The sequence below is a fragment of the Ranitomeya imitator genome, chromosome 6, assembly GCF_032444005.1.
Source record: "Ranitomeya imitator isolate aRanImi1 chromosome 6, aRanImi1.pri, whole genome shotgun sequence".
NCBI classification, from domain to species: domain Eukaryota; kingdom Metazoa; phylum Chordata; class Amphibia; order Anura; family Dendrobatidae; genus Ranitomeya; species Ranitomeya imitator.
This window is the reverse complement of record NC_091287.1, coordinates 49555930-49578492: the sequence shown is the minus strand read 5'-3', so window position 1 is coordinate 49578492 and position 22563 is coordinate 49555930. Positions and strand designations below refer to the sequence as shown.

At 44.5% G+C, this 22563-nt stretch overlaps 1 protein-coding gene across 1 annotated transcript in view; it reads right to left on the bottom strand.

The window, feature by feature from the left end:
- The window catches only part of JCAD (junctional cadherin 5 associated), a 117814-nt gene that overhangs the window by 19645 nt on the left and 75606 nt on the right, over nucleotides 1-22563 (bottom strand). Inside the window, exon 3 of the mRNA XM_069729639.1 lies at nucleotides 6285-6649. Within this exon, the coding sequence (XP_069585740.1) occupies nucleotides 6285-6586 (302 nt within the window). The 5' untranslated portion in view covers nucleotides 6587-6649. The remainder of the gene's footprint in view (nucleotides 1-6284; nucleotides 6650-22563) is intronic.

Sequence of the window (22563 nt, the reverse complement as noted above, 5' to 3'; positions counted from 1 at the left end):
GGTTCCGCTCTGGCAGGAGAAGAATGGGAGACCGCAGCAGAAACGGCCCGAGATCCCCCCTGTGCAGAAGCGGGAACTCGACCCCTAACAGTAGTGACACAGCGAATATAAAAATCGTAGGGTAGGACTGCCCCATTATGAGAATGCCTTGGCGTGGTGGGGTGGCTCAAAGAATTAATCAATTGTTTGCTAAATGTCTCATTTTGATATATAGTTAGAAATTAATACGTGCATGCGCACTTTTGTATTGCGTTCTGTCCACAAGCAGTGCTGGCTTCTCCCCTTTTATTTCAACTTTGGCATATAGGATTTGAAGATGATGAGTCAAAGGGGAAAAACTCTTATCATGAATTATGAGAAATGGTAAAGTTCTTGTCTGAGTATAGAAAAAAGCTCTCCTTTTTTAAAGAAACAGTGGCACTCTTGGTTATATGATGTGTTTGATATTATAGTTCTGCTCTATTCACCTAAATGATCTTCCTTTCCAGCTTTCAATGTTTATCTCTTATCCACTAGACTCAAAGTACTTTAAAGATGTTGTCCATTACTTGTGCTTATACTCACCTCCCATGCCGATGCCGTTCGAACGGTGTTGGCATATACTTTTCCCATGCATTGCTGTGACACGTGACCCCGGGACCCAATCAGCGCTGGTGTCACTGTCTCCACCCTCTGTCGAATTGAGCATGAAGAAAAAGTGAGAGATCAGCTGCAGCCCCGGCTTCTTCTTCATGTTCAATTTGTACGTAGGCGAGGACAGTGATGCCAGCACTGATTACGCGCAAAGTTCACATGTCACAGCAACACGGGAGCCCCAGGGAGAGTGCAACACTACAGAAAGCCGGTTGTTACAGTGGTATTGCCTTCCTCACGGGGAGGGTGATGTCATGCCTGGTAGCGAGGAAGATCCCTTTAACAGGTGACACATACACACAACACTGTTCTGACTCCAGTCCAGAAGCTCTGATCCAGTTTGTGGGTGGCTTCCCTATGTATTCTGGCTGGAGGAGGAGTTAGGTAGTCAGTCTAGAGAAGAGCTGGAGCCATGCATACACGAGGTTCTGCAGCTCCTGACAGAGCAGTCTTGAGAAAAGCTGGGGCCGTGCAGACATGAGGTTCTGCAGCTCCTGGAAAGAGCAGAAAGAGAGACAGAGCAGACTGTTAGAGACTGTGAGGGGAGAAAAGGCGAAGGAGAGGAAAGATACTGGGAGTGGAGCTGCGAGAGAGAGCTCACTCCAGAATCAGCGCAAGAACCCGGTGGCCGGAAGACTGAGGTTGAGTTGGTAACTGTATGCCCCACAGCAGAAACCGGCAGGCAGGAGATTTCAAGTCTCCTGGCCACCATTACACTCGAAAGCACAGCAGCACATAGAGCCCGGAGTCATCATAGAGACACCTTTAAAAAGGCTTAAATTGCCTGCCATGCGGGTATTGTCCTACATATAGGACAGAGAGAGAGGACCTTGTGTGAAGCCTCAGGCAGCAAGGGAAGTACACTACAGCACAGTGAGGAAGGCTTCCAACCCCACCTGGCTAGGGGGATTCCAAATCGCTTCCAGGCTGGCCGGACCTCACCATCATCTGTGATCCGTACCCTGGACTGTGGCTGAATACCACCAGTAAAAGATAAAGAAACTGCAACCTTGTGTCCTCTCATTCTTTCCGGCACTACACCATCTATCATCTTTGCCACTACACTGGGAGCCCTGGGGACTAAGCTTAACCTGTGGGAAGCCATACCATCCCTGCTGCAATAACATCATCCTCAGAGGACCCCTTTAAGCAGCGTCAGTCATCCCTGACCGAATACCACAGGTGGCGTCACGAACATTCTTTATTTGCTTGATTCAAAACATCCTCTTTAAAGACATTCCCTTTAACTTGGACGCCCAGGGCCACGGATCGGGTCACTGCCACCGTGACTACCCCTTTAACGACCACCAGACCCGGTACCGAGTATCTCCTAGGCCCTAACGGGCGCTCCAACTGCAAGTGTTGACACCGCAGGAACAGCGCCAGCGTGGGAGGTGAGTAAAAGCTTTTTTATTTTATTGGGGACAAACATTTAGATCAAGAAGGGGTTGTCCTAGTAGTGGACAACCCCTTTAATTAATTTGCAAACATCATGTTTCCCTAAAAAAAATTACAATATAGGAGTGCAACACTGAACAAAAGATGTACTCTGCCACACCTTTTTGTATACTGCACAACCATCCCATTGTAATAAAAAAGATCACAAATTGACAAGGCTTATAGAAATATGCATCAAAGTGGGCTGTTCCTTAAAATCTTGAGGATAGTTCACAGGTACCGTAATGGGGCTTCAGAGTATCCTGCAAATGTTGGGAAGTATCTTTCTGTGCGACCCAGTGCTGTGAACTGTTTGCTTATAGTATGATAGTAGTTTGATAATTTAAACTTTTTTATCCCATGGGCTCGTGCAGACAGCCATATTCTCGGTCTAAGTGCGACCCGACAAAAAATTGTATTGCACATGAACCAAAGTTACTCTATAGGTCCATTCACATGTTCTGATTTTTTCCTCAGACAGAGACTGTCGAAGGAAAAAACTACAGCATACACGATTTGCATCCAATATTCGGATTGCACATGGCAATGCAAGTCAATGAGTCCTTGGAAAAAAATCGGACCGCTCTCTCTGGTATGTCAATTTTTACTGACTAACAGAATGGAGAAGATACAAAAGTTTTCTTTTTCCATCTTTTTCTCACACAAGAAAATTTAGATCACACTATGATCACACTTTGATCAAACTCTGATCAGAGTGTGATTACCATAATAGGACAGATTTTCTTGTGTGGGAGAAAATAGAGTCTTTTGACCCTAGCCTAAGGTTAAGTAAGGCATCAAAAGTTCAGGTATGACTCCTTTAATAACAAATTGTCTCTTCAGAGAGGAAGAGGACTAGAACTCTAGTGCCACCTATTGGAAGTAGCGATCCTAACAGTCAATGTCGACTCTTTAACGAGACTTGTCACATGACTTAGGATAATAGCCAAACCAGAATCTCCATTTGCAGACACTGTGTTTCGGGGTACTGCCCCTCATCAGTGCAAAGTGGAGATCTGGTTTGGCTGATTGAGAGGCGTCCGACCGGGATCCAAGAAGTATCGTTTCTCCTTGCGGAGAGTGACATGATAAGCATGTTGAGGTGAGGAGACTTAAAGCCGCAATGCTCCTCTTAGAAATATGAAAATTGTCTCTTCAGAGAGGTCCTGGAGTCTAGTCCGCTTCCTCTCTGAAGAGACAATTTGCATATTTCCCAGAGGAGCATTGCGGCTTTAAGTCTCCTCATGTGCGGCTTATCATGCCACTCTCCGCAAGGAGAAACGATACTTCTTGACTCCTTTAATACCAATAACTGAACGCACATCCCACGTAATATAATTACAAAAACACACACCACATAACTTGCACCAATAAAAAAAAAATAGAATCAGCCACCTGGATAGACTGACAGGACGTCCATTTTTTTCCGAGGCTGTTTATATCCTGCCTGTTTCCTGTGTTTGTTTTTTGAAAAGGTGCATTTTAACGTCACCAGAATTTCATTTTAGATGCTATCATACACAAAAACAACATATTCAGGTCATACAATAGTCCAAAAGTGAAGTCTTTGACACGTTTCTCATGGAATCAATGTTATATTTGGTGTACATAAGAAAAGAAGCAAGTCACAAAAAGTCCAACTGGTTAAGACTTTTTGCAAGTCACAATGTGATCACATTCCCTTCCATTATGCTGCAATAGCAGGAGCAGAATGATCTTTGTATAAGCGAGCTGTGTTGCTGCCAAATTTGCCGCGTAGCCCCCGATTTCCGTGTAACCCTGGTTGCTCTGTAGCTCCACTTGCCTTGTAACACTGGTTGCCTTGTAACACTGGTTGCCGTGTAACCCCAGTTGCCTTGTAACCCTGGTTCCCATGTAGTCCCGGTTGCTGTGTAACCCTGGTTGCCGTGTAGCCCAAGTTTCCATGTAGCCCCAGTTGCTGTGTAGCCCCAGTTGCCGCGTAGCCCCAGTTGCCATGTAGCGCCGCTCACTGTGCAGCCCCAGTTGCCATGTAGCCCCGGTCGCAGTGCAGCCACAGTCGCTGTGCAACCCCAGATGCTGTGTAGCCCTGGTCTCTGTGCAGCCCCAGTTGTTGTGTCGCCCCAGTTGCCATGTAGTCCTGGTTGCCGTGCAGCCACAGTCGTTGTGCAACCCCAGTTGCTGTGTAGCCCTGGTCTCTGTGTAGCCCCAGTTGTCGTGTCGCTCCGGTTGCTGTGTAGTCCCGGTCGCCATGCAGCCCCAGTAGCTGTGCAGCCCCAGTTGCCATGTAGCCCTGGTTGCTGTGTAGCCCCGTCTGCCATGCAGCCACAGTCGCTGTGCAGCCCCAGTTTTTGTGTCACTCTGGTTGCCATGTAGTCCTGGTTGCCGTGCAGCCCCAGTCGCTGTGCAGACCCAGTTGCCGTGTCGCCCCGGTTGCCATGTAGTCTCAGTTGCCGTGCAGCCCCAGTTGCTGTGCAGCCCCAGTTGCCATATAGCCCAGGTTGCTGGGTAGCCCCCCAGTCGCTGTGCAGCCCCAATTGCCGTGTAGCCCCAGCCTTAACCTACTGCTTTATGGACACTCGTTCTTACATTATTGTACCACATGGATCCTAAAAAGCAACAAAAGGTACAAGCCCATCTCTAGAATTAGGAATGGGTTGTCGGGTTTTCAAAATCTATTTCAACTACCCTATTATGTAATACCATGTCCAATAGAAATGCAAGTGACCGGCACCATAGCTGCACGTGTACTGCATCAATCTTATTGCATGGTGTGCATTACAGTAAATGGCTAAAATGCTGAAACTGCTCGCTGGGGAAAGCAGGGGTGAGCAAGGACAACACACTTAAATCCATCCATCTACTTAGCAATTTATTGTATTAATGTAGACAACTATTGAATATTGGGTAAGAGAAATGACAAATTAATATCAGCAATAAGCAGTAACATCATCCATGGCTGCATGTCAACATTTATCACAGCTTTATTGAGATAATGAAATATGTCTGTCCATCTCACTGGTGGACACAGACAGAAAAGGGCCCCTGTGCATGGACAGTGTACGGGCCCTTAACAGCCCAATAGTTCATCATAATGTACAATTCCACCTGCTTTGGAGATGAAAATGGGCCCCATTACAATGCTATCTATCTATCTATCTATCTATCTATCTATCTATCTATCTATCTATCTATCTATCATTGATCTATCTATTATCTATCTATCATCTATCTATCTATCATCTATCTATCTATCTATCTATCTATCTATCTATCTATTATCTATCTATATATCTATTTATCTATCTATCTATCTATTATCTATCTATCATCTATCTATCTATTATCTATCTATCATCTATCTATCTATTATCTATCTATCTATCTATCTATCTATCTATCTATCTATCTATCTATCTATCTATCTATCATCTATCTATCTATTATCTATCTATCTATCTATCTTTCTATCATGTATTATCTATTATCTATATATCTGTTATCTATCTAGCTTGTTATCTATCTATATATCTGTTATCTATCTATCTATTATCTATCTATCTATTATCTATCATCTATCTATTTATCTATCTATCTATTATCTATCTATCATCTATTATCTATCTATCTATCTATCATCTATTATCTATTATTTATCTATCTATCTATCATCTATCTATCAATACCTATCCATCATATATCTCATGTCTTTGTCTACTAACTCCAATAATTTTTTTGTATAAAGATGTTTCTTTAGTGGCATATGACACATCACATTACATGCGGTGCTGTTATTTCTCGTACGGTAACCTGTTGCCCGTGATTGATGACTCCTCTAGTCCTGCAGCAGGTGGCTTCCTCCATACCCGGAGAATACATGTCCTACACACCTGATAACACTTTGGGTTTATCCCTCAAATTCTGTTCAGAATTGTGACTTATTGAAATGAATTGTATATACGGTATCACTGAACAGATTTCCACTTCTTCATCCTTCTATACTTATTTTATTGTAAAGAATAAAATATTCCTCATATATTATTCTGCTATACAAATGAGAAAACCAGCTTCCAGAACAATAGAGCCATCTATAGTTTATTACGATACCCGCTTGCTAAAAATAAGGTCGTAAGAAACAGCATGAAAAATGACAAAAATACAGAAGTGGAAAACCGCACGGTGACATACGACTGAGCAAACACACGCAGGATCAGATTGTAGGGTGAGGTACGTACCCCGTGTCTGTGGTCTGACAAGCTTCTGAAGTCTGGGTGCTCCTGGGACAACCTGCAGACGTAATCTGCCTCCTCTTGTTCATACAACCCTTTTCATGGTCATTGAAGAGGCCCTTGGATGGAGTCGGGTTCACAGCATTAGAGTCTGGTAGTTCTGACGGATATCCATTTAACATCCCATTGCCAGACTTGGTGTCTGCAGCTTCGTGTTGGTAGCCATCAGTCCTGTGCTGATATGTGGAAAGCGTGCTCTTCGACACTCTGTACCCATGAGAAACTAGGAGGTCCTCTACGCTGAACATGCTGTGCTTCCTGGAGGAACAGCTATGCCGGGGCAAACTTTACTTTCAAAGGGTCTTTCATCACTGGAAGGAAGAAGAGTAAAATAAATATCACTCAGCAGCACGTGTTCCACGCTGGTTCAGGAATCCTGGGTTTTTCATTACATACTTTGTTTAGTTACCTAATGTTAAATTATATGCAGATGCTCTGATGAGTAATGGAAGGATCCTGCCAAGATAAGAAACTTGTAGGTTGCGGCCAGAAATCGGGGATGAGGTTTAGCTGCTGACTCTGCTTATTTTAGAAGGTAACTCGGAATCAGGAAACGCTTTAGGAAACGGTAAACTCAATAAAGGCCTGACATAGATAGAAGAGAATGTGAGTTAGCGGATCTGTGCCCTGATGATGAGCCACATTGTACCGAGCAAAAGTGGAGTGGAAATTTGCCCGGGAAACATATATGAAATGTTGTCATTCGTTGCATATTAGAACTGCATGAAAAGCAAATCTGAAAGTTTACGTTGGATGTTGACTACTATTTAAGGTTTAATCTTAAAGGGCAGTCAGGGTAGTCCACTACTCGAACAACCCCTGCTCACTCAGCACTTTTGACACTCGCAAACTGTGAGACTTTGATCAGAGCGTCGCGGGTTTACCATGACAGAGAAGAGCCAGTAGAACGCAGCGTCTGATGTCTCCAACTCCTGCTCTGATTAGAAGCACTTCACATTTCTATTAAACGGTGTAAGTTTCTTTTGTAGTGCAGGGGTTAATCTGCTCAGTTGCAATCTCCTGGAAGCTTTCCTGCATTAATGCTCTCAGCTGTTCACTGTTAGCAACTCCCATCTCCTATATAATCTGGGCCCTGGCTAGCACTCATTGCCAGACATAGCTTTTGCTGCATGGTGGGAGGTGGTTGGTTACTATTGCAGAAGGCTTTTGGTGGATTTATCTGTGACTGTTGCAAGGTTTTGGGTGCGTGCTAATTTCCCCTCCCTCTGCTACTTTAGTTTTACCCCATCCTCCACTCCCAAGTGTTTACCTCTGTTGTTTGTGTGAGTATATTTATATGATTGGTATTTTCCTTTATCCCTGTTTGTATTTACCTTGATAGTCTGGTTGGTGTATTACGGTATACTATTACTGCCCTCTTTCCTGGGTGGGGGAAGGGTACAGACTGAGGACAGATTCAGGAGCTAAGGCAAGGTACGTGGCCTCAGCATCATCACCATCAGAAGTAATCCGGGGAAAAGGGCGAGCTAGTGTGCCCCTAGCATTTTGGACAGGGAAGGACCCCCTGGTCCCGAGACACCCGACAACAGAGCTGTGACTCAGAGTGTGATCATGGTGTGATCTGATTTTCTTGGATGAACAGAAGATGAAAAAAGAAAATGTATCCATCCTCTAAATTCTGTCAGTCTATGAAAATTGGACTGCGCTCTGATGTCATCCAAGTGCAGTCTCATTTTTCCACAGACTCTTTGACTTGTATGGCTGAAAGCGATCCAAACATAGGATTCAAATCGCGCATATGCTGCAATTTTTTTCCCTGGATAGACTCAATCCAAGGACAAAATTGGACATGTGCACGGCCCCATAGAATAACACACAGTTGTCTGCATCTGCCCTAAAGGTACCGTTACATTAAACGATTTACCAACGATCATGACCAGCGATACGACCTGGCCGTGATCGTTGGTAAGTCGTTGTGTGGTCGCTGGAGAGCTGTCACACAGACAGCTCTCCAGCGACCAACGATGCCGAAGTCCCCGGGTATCCAGGGTAAACATCGGGTTACTAAGCGCAGGGCTGCACTTAGTATCCCGATGTTTACCCTGGTTACTATTGTAAAAGTAAAAAAAAAAAAAAACACTACATACTCACATTCCGTTGTCTGTCACGTCCCCCGGCGTCAACTTCCCGCACTAACTGTGTCAGCTCCGGCCATAAAGCAGAGCACAGCGGTGACGTCACCGCTGTGCTCTGCTTTACGGCCGGCCGGTGCTGACGCAGTCAGTGCGGGAAGCTGACGCCGGGGGACGTGACAGACAACGGAATGTGAGTATGTACTGTTTTTTTTCTTTTTTTACTTTTAAAATGGTAACCAGGGTAAATATCGGGTTACTAAGCGCGGCCCTGCGCTTAGTAACCCGATATTTACCCTGGTTACCAGTGAACACATCGCTGGATCGGCGTCACACACGCCGATTCAGCGATGACAGCGGGTGATCAGCGACCAAAAAAAAGGTCCTGATCATTCCCAGCAACCAACGATCTCCCAGCAGTGGCCTGATCGTTGGTCGCTGTCACGCATAACGATTTCGTTAACGATATCGTTGCTACATCACAAAAAGCAACGATATCGTTAACGAAATCGTTATGTGTGAAGGTACCTTTAGAGAGTCTGATCTCCTTCTCAGATTCCCACAAGCTGATGCAGAAAACACTGCAGCTTCATCCCCCTCCTCCCTCACTGTCTTCACTTTTTGTGGCCGAGAAGGTACCTTTTTATGTCTTGACACTTACGACACTTTTGTGAAGAATTATAACATAGTTTTCATGTTGATATAATTGTAAAATTGAGCCCACACTTTAACCAAGCTTTCCTAGCCGTCAGAGCCTGGGAACGTGTTGCCAGTATTAAACTGTGTGAACATAATGTACAAGGGGAAAAACACAGCAATCTGGCCTCTCTACGGTAATGAATACACAATACATTGTTTTCACATTAATTTGCCAAGTTTTCACTGTGACTGATTTCATATTTTAAAGCCAAAGACATATAAACATTCTTCTGAATATTTAACTTCATGAGGACATGGAGCAAATAACCCTATAGTCTGGGTCCTTAAAGGGGTTGTCCAGTCAAAACTGATAAGTCTGCAGTCACTCTGTGTGACTGCAGACTTATGATTCCCCCCAGTGCACAAGTGTAGGGAGCGAGGCTGCACTCACTGCCTGGGGGTATGTACAACTCATACATACCCTCCGTTCCCGGGTATTAAACCGTCGAATCCTGGCAGCACACAGTGCATGCCCTCTAGGAAGATTCATAAGTCTGCAAGCTTACCGGCTTTGACCAGACAACCCCTTTAACTCTTAAGAAAATGCTTTATGATGCTAAACTTTAAGTCCTTGGCAGTAAAAAAAACTAAAGCAGTTGGCCCAAATTGGCATATAAGGCCGGCTTCACACTCAGCGTATGAAAATACGGTCCGTATATTACGGCCGTAATACGCTGAAATGTCCCGAAAATAGTGGTCCGTAGCTCCTCCGTAGGCAGGGTGTGTCAGCGTTTTTTGCGCATGGTATCCTCCGTATGTAATCCGTATGGCATCCGTACTGCGTGGTTTTCTCGCAGGCTTGCAAAACCAACATACCACTATAGAAATGATCCATGTGTCCCAAAAAGAAAAAAATATATATATATACTGTCTATATATATATATATATATATATATATATATATATATATATGTCAGTAGACACATATATGTATATATATTACTATTTTTTCCAGCGCTATACAGCTTGAAAGCCGGTAATTCAATTACCGGCTTTTTCTTTCTCCTTCCTAAAACCCGACATGATTTGAGACATGGTTTACATACAGTAAACCATGTCTTCTCTCCATTTTTTTTTGCAGATTCCACACTACTAATGTCAGTAGAGTGTATCTGCAAAATTTGGCCGTTCTAGCTCTTAAAATAAAGGGTTAAATGGTGGAAAAAATTGGCGTGGGCTCCCGCGCAATTTTCTCCGCCAGAGTAGTAAAGCCAGTGACTGAGGGCAGATATTAATAGCCTGGAGAGGGTCTATGGTTATTGGCCCCCCCTGGCTAAAAATATCTGCCCCCAGCCACCCCAGAACAGGCACATCTGGAAGATGCGCCTATTCTGGCACTTGGCCACTCTCTTCCCATTCCCGTGTAGCGGTGGGATATGGGGTAATGAAGGGTTAATGCCACCTTGCTATTGTAAGGTGACATTAAGCCTAATTAATAATGGAGAGGCGTCAATTATGACACCTATCCATTATTAATCCAATTGTAGTAAAGGGTTAAATAAAACACAAACACATTATTTAAAATTATTTTAATGAAATAAAAACAATGGTTGTTGGAGTATTTTATTCTACGCCCAATCCAGTCACTGAAGACCGTCGTTCTGTGAAAGAAAAAACATAATAAACCAACAATATACTTACCCTCCGCAGATCTGTAACGTCCAACGATGTAAATCCTTCTGAAGGGGTTAAAACATTTTGCAGCAAGGAGCTTTGCTAATGCAATGCTACTCCTCGCTGCAAAACCCCGGGGAATGAGTCTAAATATAGATCAATGAGCTATATTTAGCTTCATTTGCGGTGAGGCGCCCTCTGCTGGATGTTCATAGATCGTGGGAAATTTCCTAGAAAGCCTGGGAGCTTTCAAGGAAAGTTCCCACGATCTATGAACAGCCAGCAGAGGGCGCCTCACCGCAAATGAAGCTAAATATAGCTCATTGATCTATATTTAGACTCATTCCCCGGGGTTTTGCAGCGAGGAGTAGCATTGCATTAGCAAAGCTCCTTGCTGCAAAATGTTTTAACCCCTTCAGAAGGATTTACATCGTTGGACGTTACAGATCTGCGGAGAGTAAGTATATTGTTGGTTTATTATGTTTTTTCTTTTACAGAACGAGGGTCTTCAGTGACTGGATTTGGCGTAGAATAAAATACTCCAACAACCATTGTTTTTATTTCATTAAAATAATTTTAAATAATGTGTTTGTGTTTTATTTAACCCTTTACTACAATTGGATTAATAATGGATAGGTGTCATAATTGACGCCTCTCCATTATTAATTAGGCTTAATGTCACCTTACAATAGCAAGGTGGCATTAACCCTTCATTACCCCATATCCCACCGCTACACGGGAATGGGAAGAGAGTGGCCAAGTGCCAGAATAGGCGCATCTTCCAGATGTGCCTTTTCTGGGGTGGCTGGGGGCAGATATTTTTAGCCAGGGGGGGGCCAATAACCATGGACCCTCTCCAGGCTATTAATATCTGCCCTCAGTCACTGGCTTTACTACTCTGGCGGAGAAAATTGCGCGGGAGCCCACGCCAATTTTTTCCGCCATTTAACCCTTTATTTTAAGAGCTAGAACGGCCAAATTTTGCAGATACACACTACTGACATTAGTAGTGTGGAATCTGCAAAAAAAATGGAGAGAAGACATGGTTTACTGTATGTAAACCATGTCTCAAATCATGTCGGGTTTTAGGAAGGAGAAAGAAAAAGCCGGTAATTGAATTACCGGCTTTCAAGCTGTATAGCGCTGGAATAAATATTAATATATATACATATATGTGTCTCACTGACATATATGTATATATATACCTATTCTATGTGTACACATTTATTCTACCTATTCTACTGTAAGCTGTCAGTGTGATTTTACTGTACACCGCACTGAATTGCCGGCTTTTCTCTCTAACAGCGCTGCGTATTTCTCGCAAGTCACACTGCTTGTCCGTGTGTAATCCGTATTTTTCACGCTTCCATAGACTTTCATTGGCGTATTTCTTGCGCAGTACGGTGACAAACGCAGCATGCTGCGATTTTGTACGGCCGTAGAAAGCCGTATAATACTGATCAGTAAAATACGGCAGATAGGAGCAGAGGCATAGAGAATAATTGTGCCGTATTTTTTGCGAGTTTTACGGACGTAGTTTCTGCGCTCTTACGTCCGTAAAACTCGCAAGTGTGAAGCCGGCCTTAGAGTCCCTCTCTCAACAGAGGATTTGTCACCGCATTTCACATTACAAACGGCATACATTATGAAATAAATCTATCAGAACTGATGAGGCTGGTGTGCTTACATTGAAACTCCATGTCAAAATAGCTTTAACAGTCCTTTCAAAACGTTTCCTGGTATTTCTATGAGCATTTTGAATATTACAATTAATTCCAGCTGAATTTATATGCTCACTTTAAAATCAGGATTAAACAGCCATTTTGATATCAGATCATCTCATCAAAGTAAGTACACCAGCATCATCAAGTCATCGGTATCATTAGATCTGCTAGGAAAAAAAGAAAGCGAGAAAGCAGAAAATGTTGTCAAACAAGAAAAGAACCTCTTCTTGCCCGTGGAGATCCAGTGGGCAGCCGCCAACCGTATGCCTACTTCAGTTGATTACTGGCCTCAGCAGTCAGATGCAGAACTAATGGCATCGTTGTTTCCATCATTGAGTGGTGGTCAACAGTACGAGGAATGACTGCTGAGGCCACTATTTGGCTATAGCCATCGCATGCTGGATGCTTGTAATCAGCGAATGAGAAGATGCCAGAGAATAGTTGAGCTTTTCAGGGAGTCTGTCAGTATAACATATGTAGGGAAGTAATAAAGATCCAGACATGAACCGCCAATGGGGCAGCAGACCACAAGGCCACTATGGGTGCTGTGAACTGTCGGGCTCAGTGCCGAATGGTCCTGCCCCCGCCCGCCATCCCAATTTCAACTATATCTGCATCCACAGGACCCAAATATAGTGGAATACAATGGTGGAGCAGGGGGCCGTCGGCTCCTTCCTCCTCCATTCAGCCTGTGCGTCTGTGTTACAGAGAACCAAAAGCAACGATGTCTCTACATCTCACTTGCTGTGAGGAGCCTCCATCTACACACAGAATGGGGCATCGTAAAACAGGGTTAGGCTTTTTTTCACTATGTTGATGCATTTTTCTGCAAGGGAAGGAGGAGCATACATGTACATTGAGGGGCATCATACTGGATTGAGGGCATTGTAGGGTCATCATACTGGAATATGCAGTGCGGGGGCATAAAACTGTATTGGGACATTCTTACGGCCTTATCAGTGCCATTTGAGGCATTGAGGAGGCATCATATTGCATTGTGGGTTTTGGGGGGGCTTTATATTGTATTGGAGATAACTGTGGTAGCTCCATACTGTTTTGGGTAGCATTGTGTATCATAATACTGTATTTGGGAGGACACTAGGGACATCATACTTTGTTAAGAACACTCTGGTAGCAGAATACTTGTTGTGAATTCTGTGATCAAGCTCCCTCCTGTGGTCACGAGTGGTACTGCGGCTTCTGAGTTTCCTTCCTCAGGTGATGAGGTTAAGTCGTTAGGTGCTGCTCTATTTAACTCCACCTAGTGCTTTGATCCTGGCCTCCAGTCAATGTTCTAGTATTGGTCTTGCTTCCTCCTGGATCGTTCCTGTGGCCGGTCTGCTCAGCATAAGCTAAGTTCTGCTTGTGTTACTTTTTTTGCTATATTTTTTGCCCAGCTTGCTTTTTTGGTTTTGCTTGCTTGCTGGAAGCTCTGAGACGCAGAGGGAGCACCTCCGTACCATTAGTCGGTGCGGAGGGTCTTTTTGCCCCTCTGCGTGGTTGTTTGTAGGTTTTTGTGTTGACCGCAAAGCTATCTTTCCTATCCTCGGTCTATTCAGTAAGTCGGGCCTCACTTTGCTAAATCTATTTCATCTCTGTGTTTGTATTTTCATCTTAACTCACAGTCATTATATGTGGGGGGCTGCCTTTTCCTTTGGGGAATTTCTCTGAGGCAAGGTAGGCTTATTTTTCTATCTTCAGGACTAGCTAGTTTCTCAGGCTGTGCCGAGTTGCATAGGGAGCGTTAGGCGCAATCCACGGCTACCTCTAGTGTGGTTTGATAGGTTTAGGGATTGCGGTCAGCAGAGTTTCCACGTCTCAGAGCTCGTCCTATGTTTTGTGGTTTTTTTCAGATCACTTGTGTGCTCTGAACTTCAAGGTCCATTGTGGTTCTGAATTACCTATTCATAACATTACTGGAGGCCCAAAGTACTATGCTTCTCAATAGAGGGAAAAAAGAAGTTCTGAGACCATTTTTTTTTCTTTGCACTGTGTTTTGCCTTTTTTTTCCCCTAGACATTTGGGTGGTTCAGGACAGAGGTGTGGTGATGGACATTAAAGGTCTGTCTTCATGTGTGGATCTTCTCACTGCAAGAGTACAAAATATTCAAGACTTTGTGGCTCAGAATTCTATGTTAGAACCAAGAATTCCTATTCCTGATTTGTTTTCTGGAGATAGAGCTAAATTTCTGAGTTTCAAAAATAATTGCAAACTGTTTCTGGCGTTGAAACCTCGCTCCTCTGGTGACCCAGTTCAACAAGTTAAGATTATTATTTCTTTATTACGTGGCGACCCTCAAGACTGGGCATTTTCCCTTGCGCCAGGAGATCCTGCATTATGTAATATTGATGCGTTTTTTCTGGCGCTCGGATTACTGTACGATGAACCTAATTCAGTGGATCAGGCAGAGAAAAATTTGCTGGCTCTGTGTCAGGGTCAGGATGAGATAGAGATTTATTGTCAGAAGTTTAGAAAGTGGTCTGTGCTCACTCAATGGAATGAATGTGCTTTGGCAGCAATCTTCAGAAAGGGTCTCTCTGAAGCCCTTAAGGATGTCATGGTGGGATTTCCTATGCCTGCTGGTCTGAATGAGTCTATGTCTTTGGCCATTCAGATCGGTCGACGCTTGCGTGAGCGTAAATCTGTGCACCATTTGGCGGTATTATCTGAGCATAAACCTGAGCCTATGCAGTGCGATAGGACTTTGACCAGAGCTGAAAGGCAGGAACACAGACGTCAGAATGGGCTGTGTTTCTACTGTGGTGATTCCACTCATGCTATCTCCGATTGTCCTAAGCGCACTAAGCGGTTCGCTAAGTCTGCCACCATTGGTACGGTACAGTCGAAATTTCTTTTGTCCGTTACTTTGATCTGCTCTTTGTCTTCCTATTCTGTCATGGCATTTGTGGATTCAGGCGCTGCCCTGAATTTGATGGACTTGGAGTTTGCTAGGCGCTGTGGGTTTGTCTTGGAGCCCTTGCAGTGTCTTATTCCATTGAGAGGAATTGATGCTACGCCTTTGGCCAGGAATAAGCCTCAGTATTGGACCCAGCTGACCATGTGCATGGCTCCTGCGCACCAGGAGGATATTCGCTTTCTGGTGTTGCAAAATCTGCATGATGTGGTCGTGTTGGGGTTGCCATGGCTACAAGTCCATAACCCAGTATTAGATTGGAAATCAATGTCTGTGTCCAGCTGGGGTTGTCAGGGGGTACATGGTGATGTTCCATTTCTGTCTATCTCATCATCCACCCCTTCTGAGGTCCCAGAGTTCTTGTCTGATTACCGGGATGTATTCGATGAGCCCAAGTCCAATGCCCTACCTCCGCATAGGGATTGTGATTGTGCTATCGAGTTGATTCCTGGTAGTAAGTTTCCTAAGGGTCGACTGTTTAATTTATCTGTACCTGAGCACGCCGCTATGCGGAGTTACGTAAAAGAATCCTTGGAGAAGGGTCATATTCGGCCGTCGTCATCGCCATTGGAGCAGGGTTCTTTTTTGTGGCCAAGAAGGATGGTTCGCTGAGACCTTGTATTGATTACCGCCTTCTAAATAAAATCACGGTCAAATTTCAGTACCCCTTGCCGCTGCTATCTGATTTGTTTGCTCGGATTAAGGGGGCTAGTTGGTTCAGCAAGATAGATCTTCGTGGTGCATATAATCTTGTGCGTATTAAACGGGGCGATGAATGGAAAACTGCATTTAATACGCCCGAGGGCCATTTTGAGTACCTAGTTATGCCATTCGGACTTGCCAATGCTCCATCAGTATTTCAGTCCTTTATGCATGACATCTTCCGAGAGTACCTGGATAAATTCCTGATTGTATACTGTACTTGGATGATATTTTGGTCTTCTCGGATGATTGGGAGTCTCATGTGAAGCAGGTCAGAATGGTGTTCCAGGTCCTGCGTGCTAATTCTTTGTTTGTGAAGGGATCAAAGTGTCTCTTTGGTGTTCAGAAGGTTTCATTTTTGGTGTTCATTTTTTCCCCTTCTACCATCGAGATGGACCCTGTTAAGGTCCAGGCCATTTATGATTGGACTCAGCTGACATCTCTGAAGAGTCTGCAAAAGTTCCTTGGCTTTGCTAATTTTTATCGTTGCTTCATCTGTAATTTTTCTAGTATTGCTAAACCATTGACCGATTTGACCAAGAAGGGTGCTGATGTGGTCAATTGGTCTCCTGCTGCTGTGGAAGCTTTTCAAGAGTTAAAGCGTCGTTTTTCTTCTGCCCCTGTGTTGTGTCAACCAGATGTTTCGCTTCCGTTCCAGGTTGAGGTTGATGCTTCTGAAATTGGAGCGGGGGCTGTTTTGTCGCAAAGAGGTACTGATTGCTCGGTGATGAAGCCATGCGCCTTCTTTTCCAGGAAGTTTTTCGCCTGCTGAGCGAAATTATGATGTTGGCAATCGAGAGTTGCTGGCCATGAAGTGGGCATTCGAGGAGTGGCGTCATTGGCTTGAAGGAGCTAAGCATCGCGTGGTGGTCTTGACTGATCACAAGAACTTGACTTATCTCGAGTCTGCCAAATGGTTGAATCCTAGACAGGCTTGTTGGTCGCTGTTTTTCTCCCGTTTTGACTTTGTGGTTTCGTACCTTCCGGGCTCTAAAAATGTGAAGGCGGATGCCCTGTCTAGGAGTTTTTTGCCCGACTCTCCGGGTTTGCCTGAGCCGGCGGGTATTCTCAAAGAGGGAGTAATTGTGTCTGCCATCTCCCCTGATTTGCGGCGGGTGCTGCAAAAATTTCAGGCTAATAAACCTGATCGTTGCCCAGCAGAGAAACTGTTTGTCCCTGATAGGTGGACGAATAAAGTTATCTCTGAGGTTCATTGTTCGGTGTTGGCTGGTCATCCTGGAATCTTTGGTACCAGAGATTTGGTGGCTAGATCCTTTTGGTGGCCGTCTCTGTCGCGGGATGTGCGTTCTTTTGTGCAGTCCTGTGGGATTTGTGCTCGGGCTAAGCCCTGCTGTTCTCGTGCCAGTGGGTTGCTTTTGCCCTTGCCGATTCCGAAGAGGCCTTGGACACATATCTCTATGGATTTTATTTTGGATCTCCCCGTCTCTCAAAAAATGTCGGTCATTTGGGTAGTTTGTGATCGCTTCTCTAAGATGATCCATTTGGTACCCTTGTCTAAATTACCTTCCTCCTCTGATTTGGTGCCATTGTTCTTCCAGCATGTGGTTCGTTTTTCATGGCATTCCAGAGAACATCATTTCTGACAGAGGTTCCCAGTTTGTTTCGAGGTTTTGGCGAGCCTTTTGTGCTAGGATGGGCATTGATTTGTCTTTTTCCTCGGCTTTCCATCCTCAGACAAATGGCCAGACTGAACGAACCAATCAGACCTTGGAAACATATCTGAGATGTTTTGTTTCTGCTGATCAGGATGATTGGGTGTCCCTTTTGCCGTTGGCTGAGTTCGCTCTTAATAATCGGGCCAGCTCGGCTACCTTGGTTTCACCGTTTTTCTGCAATTCTGGGTTCCATCCTCGTTTCTCTTCAGGGCAGGTTGAGTCTTCGGACTGTCCTGGTGTGGATACTGTGGTGGACAGGTTGCAGCGGATTTGGACTCATGTAGTGGACAATTTGACCTTGTCCCAGGAGAAGGCTCAACGTTTCGCTAATCGCAGACGCTGTGTGGGTCCCCGACTTCGTGTTGGGGATTTGGTTTGGTTGTCATCTCGTTATATTCCTATGAAGGTTTCCTCTCCTAAATTTAAGCCTCGTTTCATTGGTCCGTATAGGATTTCTGAGGTTCTTAATCCTGTGTCTTTTCGTTTGACCCTTCCAGATTCTTTTTCCATCCATATCGTATTCCATAGGTCATTGTTGCGGAGATACGTGGCGCCTGTGGTTCCATCTCTTGATCCTCCTGCCCCGGTTTTGGTGGAGGGGGAGTTGGAGTATATAGTGGAGAAGATTTTGGATTCTCGTGTTTCGAGACGGAAACTCCAGTATCTGGTTAAGTGGAAGGGTTATGGTCAGGAAGATAATTCCTGGGTCTTTGCCTCTGATGTCCATGCTGCCGATCTTGTTCGTGCCTTTCATATGGCTCATCCTGGTCGGCCTGGGGGCTCTGGTGAGGGTTCGGTGACCCCTCCTCAAGGGGGGGGGGGGTACTGTTGTGAATTCTGTGATCAAGCTCCCTCCTGTGGTCACGAGTGGTACTGCGGCTTCTGAGTTTCCTTCCTCAGGTGATGAGGTTAAGTCGTTAGGTGCTGCTCTATTTAACTCCACCTAGTGCTTTGATCCTGGCCTCCATTCAATGTTCTAGTATTGGTCTTGCTTCCACCTGGATCGTTCCTGTGGCCTGTCTGCTCAGCATAAGCTAAGTTCTGCTTGTGTTACTTTTTTTGCTATATTTTCTGTCCAGCTTGCTTTTTTGGTTTTGCTTGCTTGCTGGAAGCTCTGAGACGCAGAGGGAGCACCTCCGTACCGTTAGTTGGTGCGGAGGGTCTTTTTGCCCCTCTGCGTGGTTGTTTGTGGTTTTTGTGTTGACCGCAAAGCTATCTTTCCTATCCTCGGTCTATTCAGTAAGTCGGGCCTCACTTTGCTATATCTATTTCATCTCTGTGTTTGTATTTTCATCTTAACTCAGTCATTATATGTGGGGGGCTGCCTTTTCCTTTGGGGAATTTCTCTGAGGCAAGGTAGGCTTATTTTTCTATCTTCAGGACTAGCTAGTTTCTCAGGCTGTGCCGAGTTGCATAGGGAGCGTTAGGCACAATCCACGGCTACCTCTAGTGTGGTTTGATAGGTTTAGGGATTGCGGTCAGCAGAGTTTCCACATCTCAGAGCTCGTCCTATGTTTTCTGGTTTTTGTCAGGTCACTTGTGTGCTCTGAACTTCAAGGTCCATTGTGGTTCTGAATTACCTATTCATAACACATTCTGTATTGGGAGCACTGTGGGGGCATTATATTGTGTTGGGAGCACTGTGTAGGGGCAGCATACTGTATTGGGGCACTGTGGGGGGGCATTATATTGTATTGGGAGCACTGTGTAGGGGCAGCATACTGTATTGGGGCACTGTGGGGGGGCATTATATTGTATTGGGAGCACTGTGTAGGGGCAGCATACTGTATTGGGAGCACTGTGTTGTGGCAGCATACTGTATTTGGGGAACTGTGGGCGCATTATATTGTATTGGGAGCACTGTGCAGTTGCAGCATACTATATTGTGGCACTGTGGGGTATTATATTGTATTGGGAGCACTGTGTAGGGGCAGCATAATGTATTGGGGGCACTGTGGGGCATTATATTGTATTGGGAGCACTGTGTATGGGGCATTGAACTGTATTGGGGCACTGGTGGCATTATATTGTATTGGGAGCACTATGCAGGGGCAGCATAATGTATTGGGGGCACTGTGGGGCATTATATTGTATTGGGAGCACTGTGTATGGGGCATTGAACTGTATTGGGGCACTGTGGGGGCATTATATTGTATTGGGAGCACTATGCAGGGGCAGCATAATGTATTGGGGGCACTCTGGGGGCATTATATTGTATTGGGAGCATTGTGTGGGGGCATCATACTGCATAGGGAAACATACTGCTGTGTCATTATACTGGGCACTTTAGTTGCAAATATCTGTGGGAATTCACTCTGGGGACATCATTCTGTGTGAGGGGACTATTTAGGGACATCATACTGTGTGGAAGGTCAGTGTGGGGACATTATATGATTCCATGTAAGGGGTATTGTAGTGGGTCAGATCACCAAGAGGCATTGCAAGCACCGTTATGGGCAATTATTTGTTGAATGGAGGGCGCCTTAAACCCACCAAATAATTTTTTTTTGGAGGGGGGCAGGAGTCCCCAATTTAAACTTTTGCAGTCTGGCTCTGTAATTTCTATGTACATCTAAGACTCTTCTGTTCACCAGATTGTCCTACAGCTTCAGGAAGCGTTGGCTGACACAGACATTCGTACATACAGGTATACGGAGGTGTTGTGCCCTGAGCAGATCCAACCACAGTGGTCACGTGATTGGGATCACCATTTGGGTTCAGACCTCTACACTCAGAGTCTCCCTATGATCTGCTGGTTGTTCTTCTTTTCTATAGGTTTAAAATTAAATTAAAGATTAAATGTTTAAGAGTGCAGAATATAAAGAATATAAAATGTAAATAATGGACAAGACCATGTATTATCCTATCCGTACTTGTGTTACTGTGTGTATCATCCACGTGAACATCAACGTCTTCTACATAACATCAGTGCATTCCCCCAATCTCGTTGCCACTTTCGTATCATAATCCACACAATGCCTGATGAGAAGTTCTACATTTGTTTAACCTGGCAAAATCCATAACCACATAATGAAATGGCCTCCCATGAAGTTTTATGCCTTCGCTGTACATCAGAACCATTCATCTCCATGCTCCTTACCCTCACCCATACGAAGAGCCAGAAACTCTCCATAAATGGCTATGGAAGCGATTTTTCATGTTTGAAGTTAATCCTCCGACTCACAGCTGGATTACCACTGGCCCCTGTCCAAAGTTAAAACAGACAGCCACTTGGATGTTCTTTGCTAAGAATCCTGTCTTTTGTAAAACCACACATAAAGATACACAAACAAGAGGCTTCAACGGCTGCACCCACATGCGCGGAGCGCAGAAAGATCTTCTTTGTATCATGCAAGGCATTCCCAGAGGACACATAATATCAACAGCAAAGTGAGAGGATCATGTACAAGTGTAATGATTTTACATCAGCATTAATCATCTAGTGATGACAAGCAACATGGAAGGAAAGGACTTTACTGCCCTGAACTCTCAACCCTACTGATGCCAATGCATTTTGCTAAAATCTAACTTGGAAAATCTTAGAAAAGTGCTGGGGTGAATGGCTACTGGCTAGTGTGTGACATCCAGGAGACATGCAAATTGTGTCTTCAAAGAGGAAGAGGACTAGAACTCTAGTGGCACCTATTGGAAGGAGCAATCCTAAAAGTCATTATTTCCTAGAGGAGTATTGCAGCTTAAAAGTCTCCTCATCTTGGCATGCTTGACATGTCACCCTCCGCAAGGAAAAATGTATCCTGGTCAGATGTCACCCTCTGCAAGGAAAAACGTATCCCGATCAGACTCCTCTCAACGAGCCAAACCAAATCTCATACTTTGCACTGACGAGGTACAGTACCCCGTAACACAGTGCCTGGAAATTGAGATTCTGGTTTGGCTTTCATCCTAAGTTATGTGGCAAGGCTCGTTAAAGGGTCGACAATGACTTTTAGGATCGCTACTTCCTATAGGTGGCACTAGAGTTCTAGTCCTATTCCTCTCTGATGAGACAATTTGCATATTTCCCAGAGAAACGTTGAGGCTTAAAAGTCTTCTCACTTTGGCATGTCAGGCATGACATGTCACTCTCCGGAAGGAGAAACGTCACCCCTTGGATCCAGAAGACATCTACAGCACACGAGGCATGACTGCTCTGTATACTTGAATGAAATAGAGCCTAACAAGTGAATTACTACTTGAAAGACAAGGCACTACGGACGTGCTGGGCTGGAAAGTTCTCTCACCTGGTCGATGCTGAAGGGCTTTTCTACAATTTTTTTTAGAAAATATTTAATGTAAAATGGTTGCAGAATGTCAGGTTCTGTAAATTATATTTATTTTCTCTTGCTTATATAGTGCTAACATATTCTGAAGCGCTGTACAACAGTTCTCATCTGTCTCCTCAATTGGGCTCTAGTGCCCCTATCTCAAACACGTGCTAGTGACAGCTTCATAGAAAGTGATCAGTATGATTTTGGAGTGTGAGAGGAAATCCACGTAGACATGGAGAAAATACGAACTCCAATTAGATGTTGCTCTAGGTTGCATTCACACTCCAGTGATGCTGCAGGGCAATAGTGCTAAGCACCGAGTCACAATTCTGGAGCACCTCTATTCTCGGAACTCTACTTTCTTATGTTCCTCTTTTATTCACCTGGAAATTTCCAATTAAATTGTCAGGTGTTAGCATCGCCGTAATCAATGGGGCATTTTCCTATACAATCTGTCCAATTAGCGCTGCCAATGTCAGAGTAGGAAATGTATGAATAAATTAAAAGGGTTGTCCAGGACTTAAATATTGATG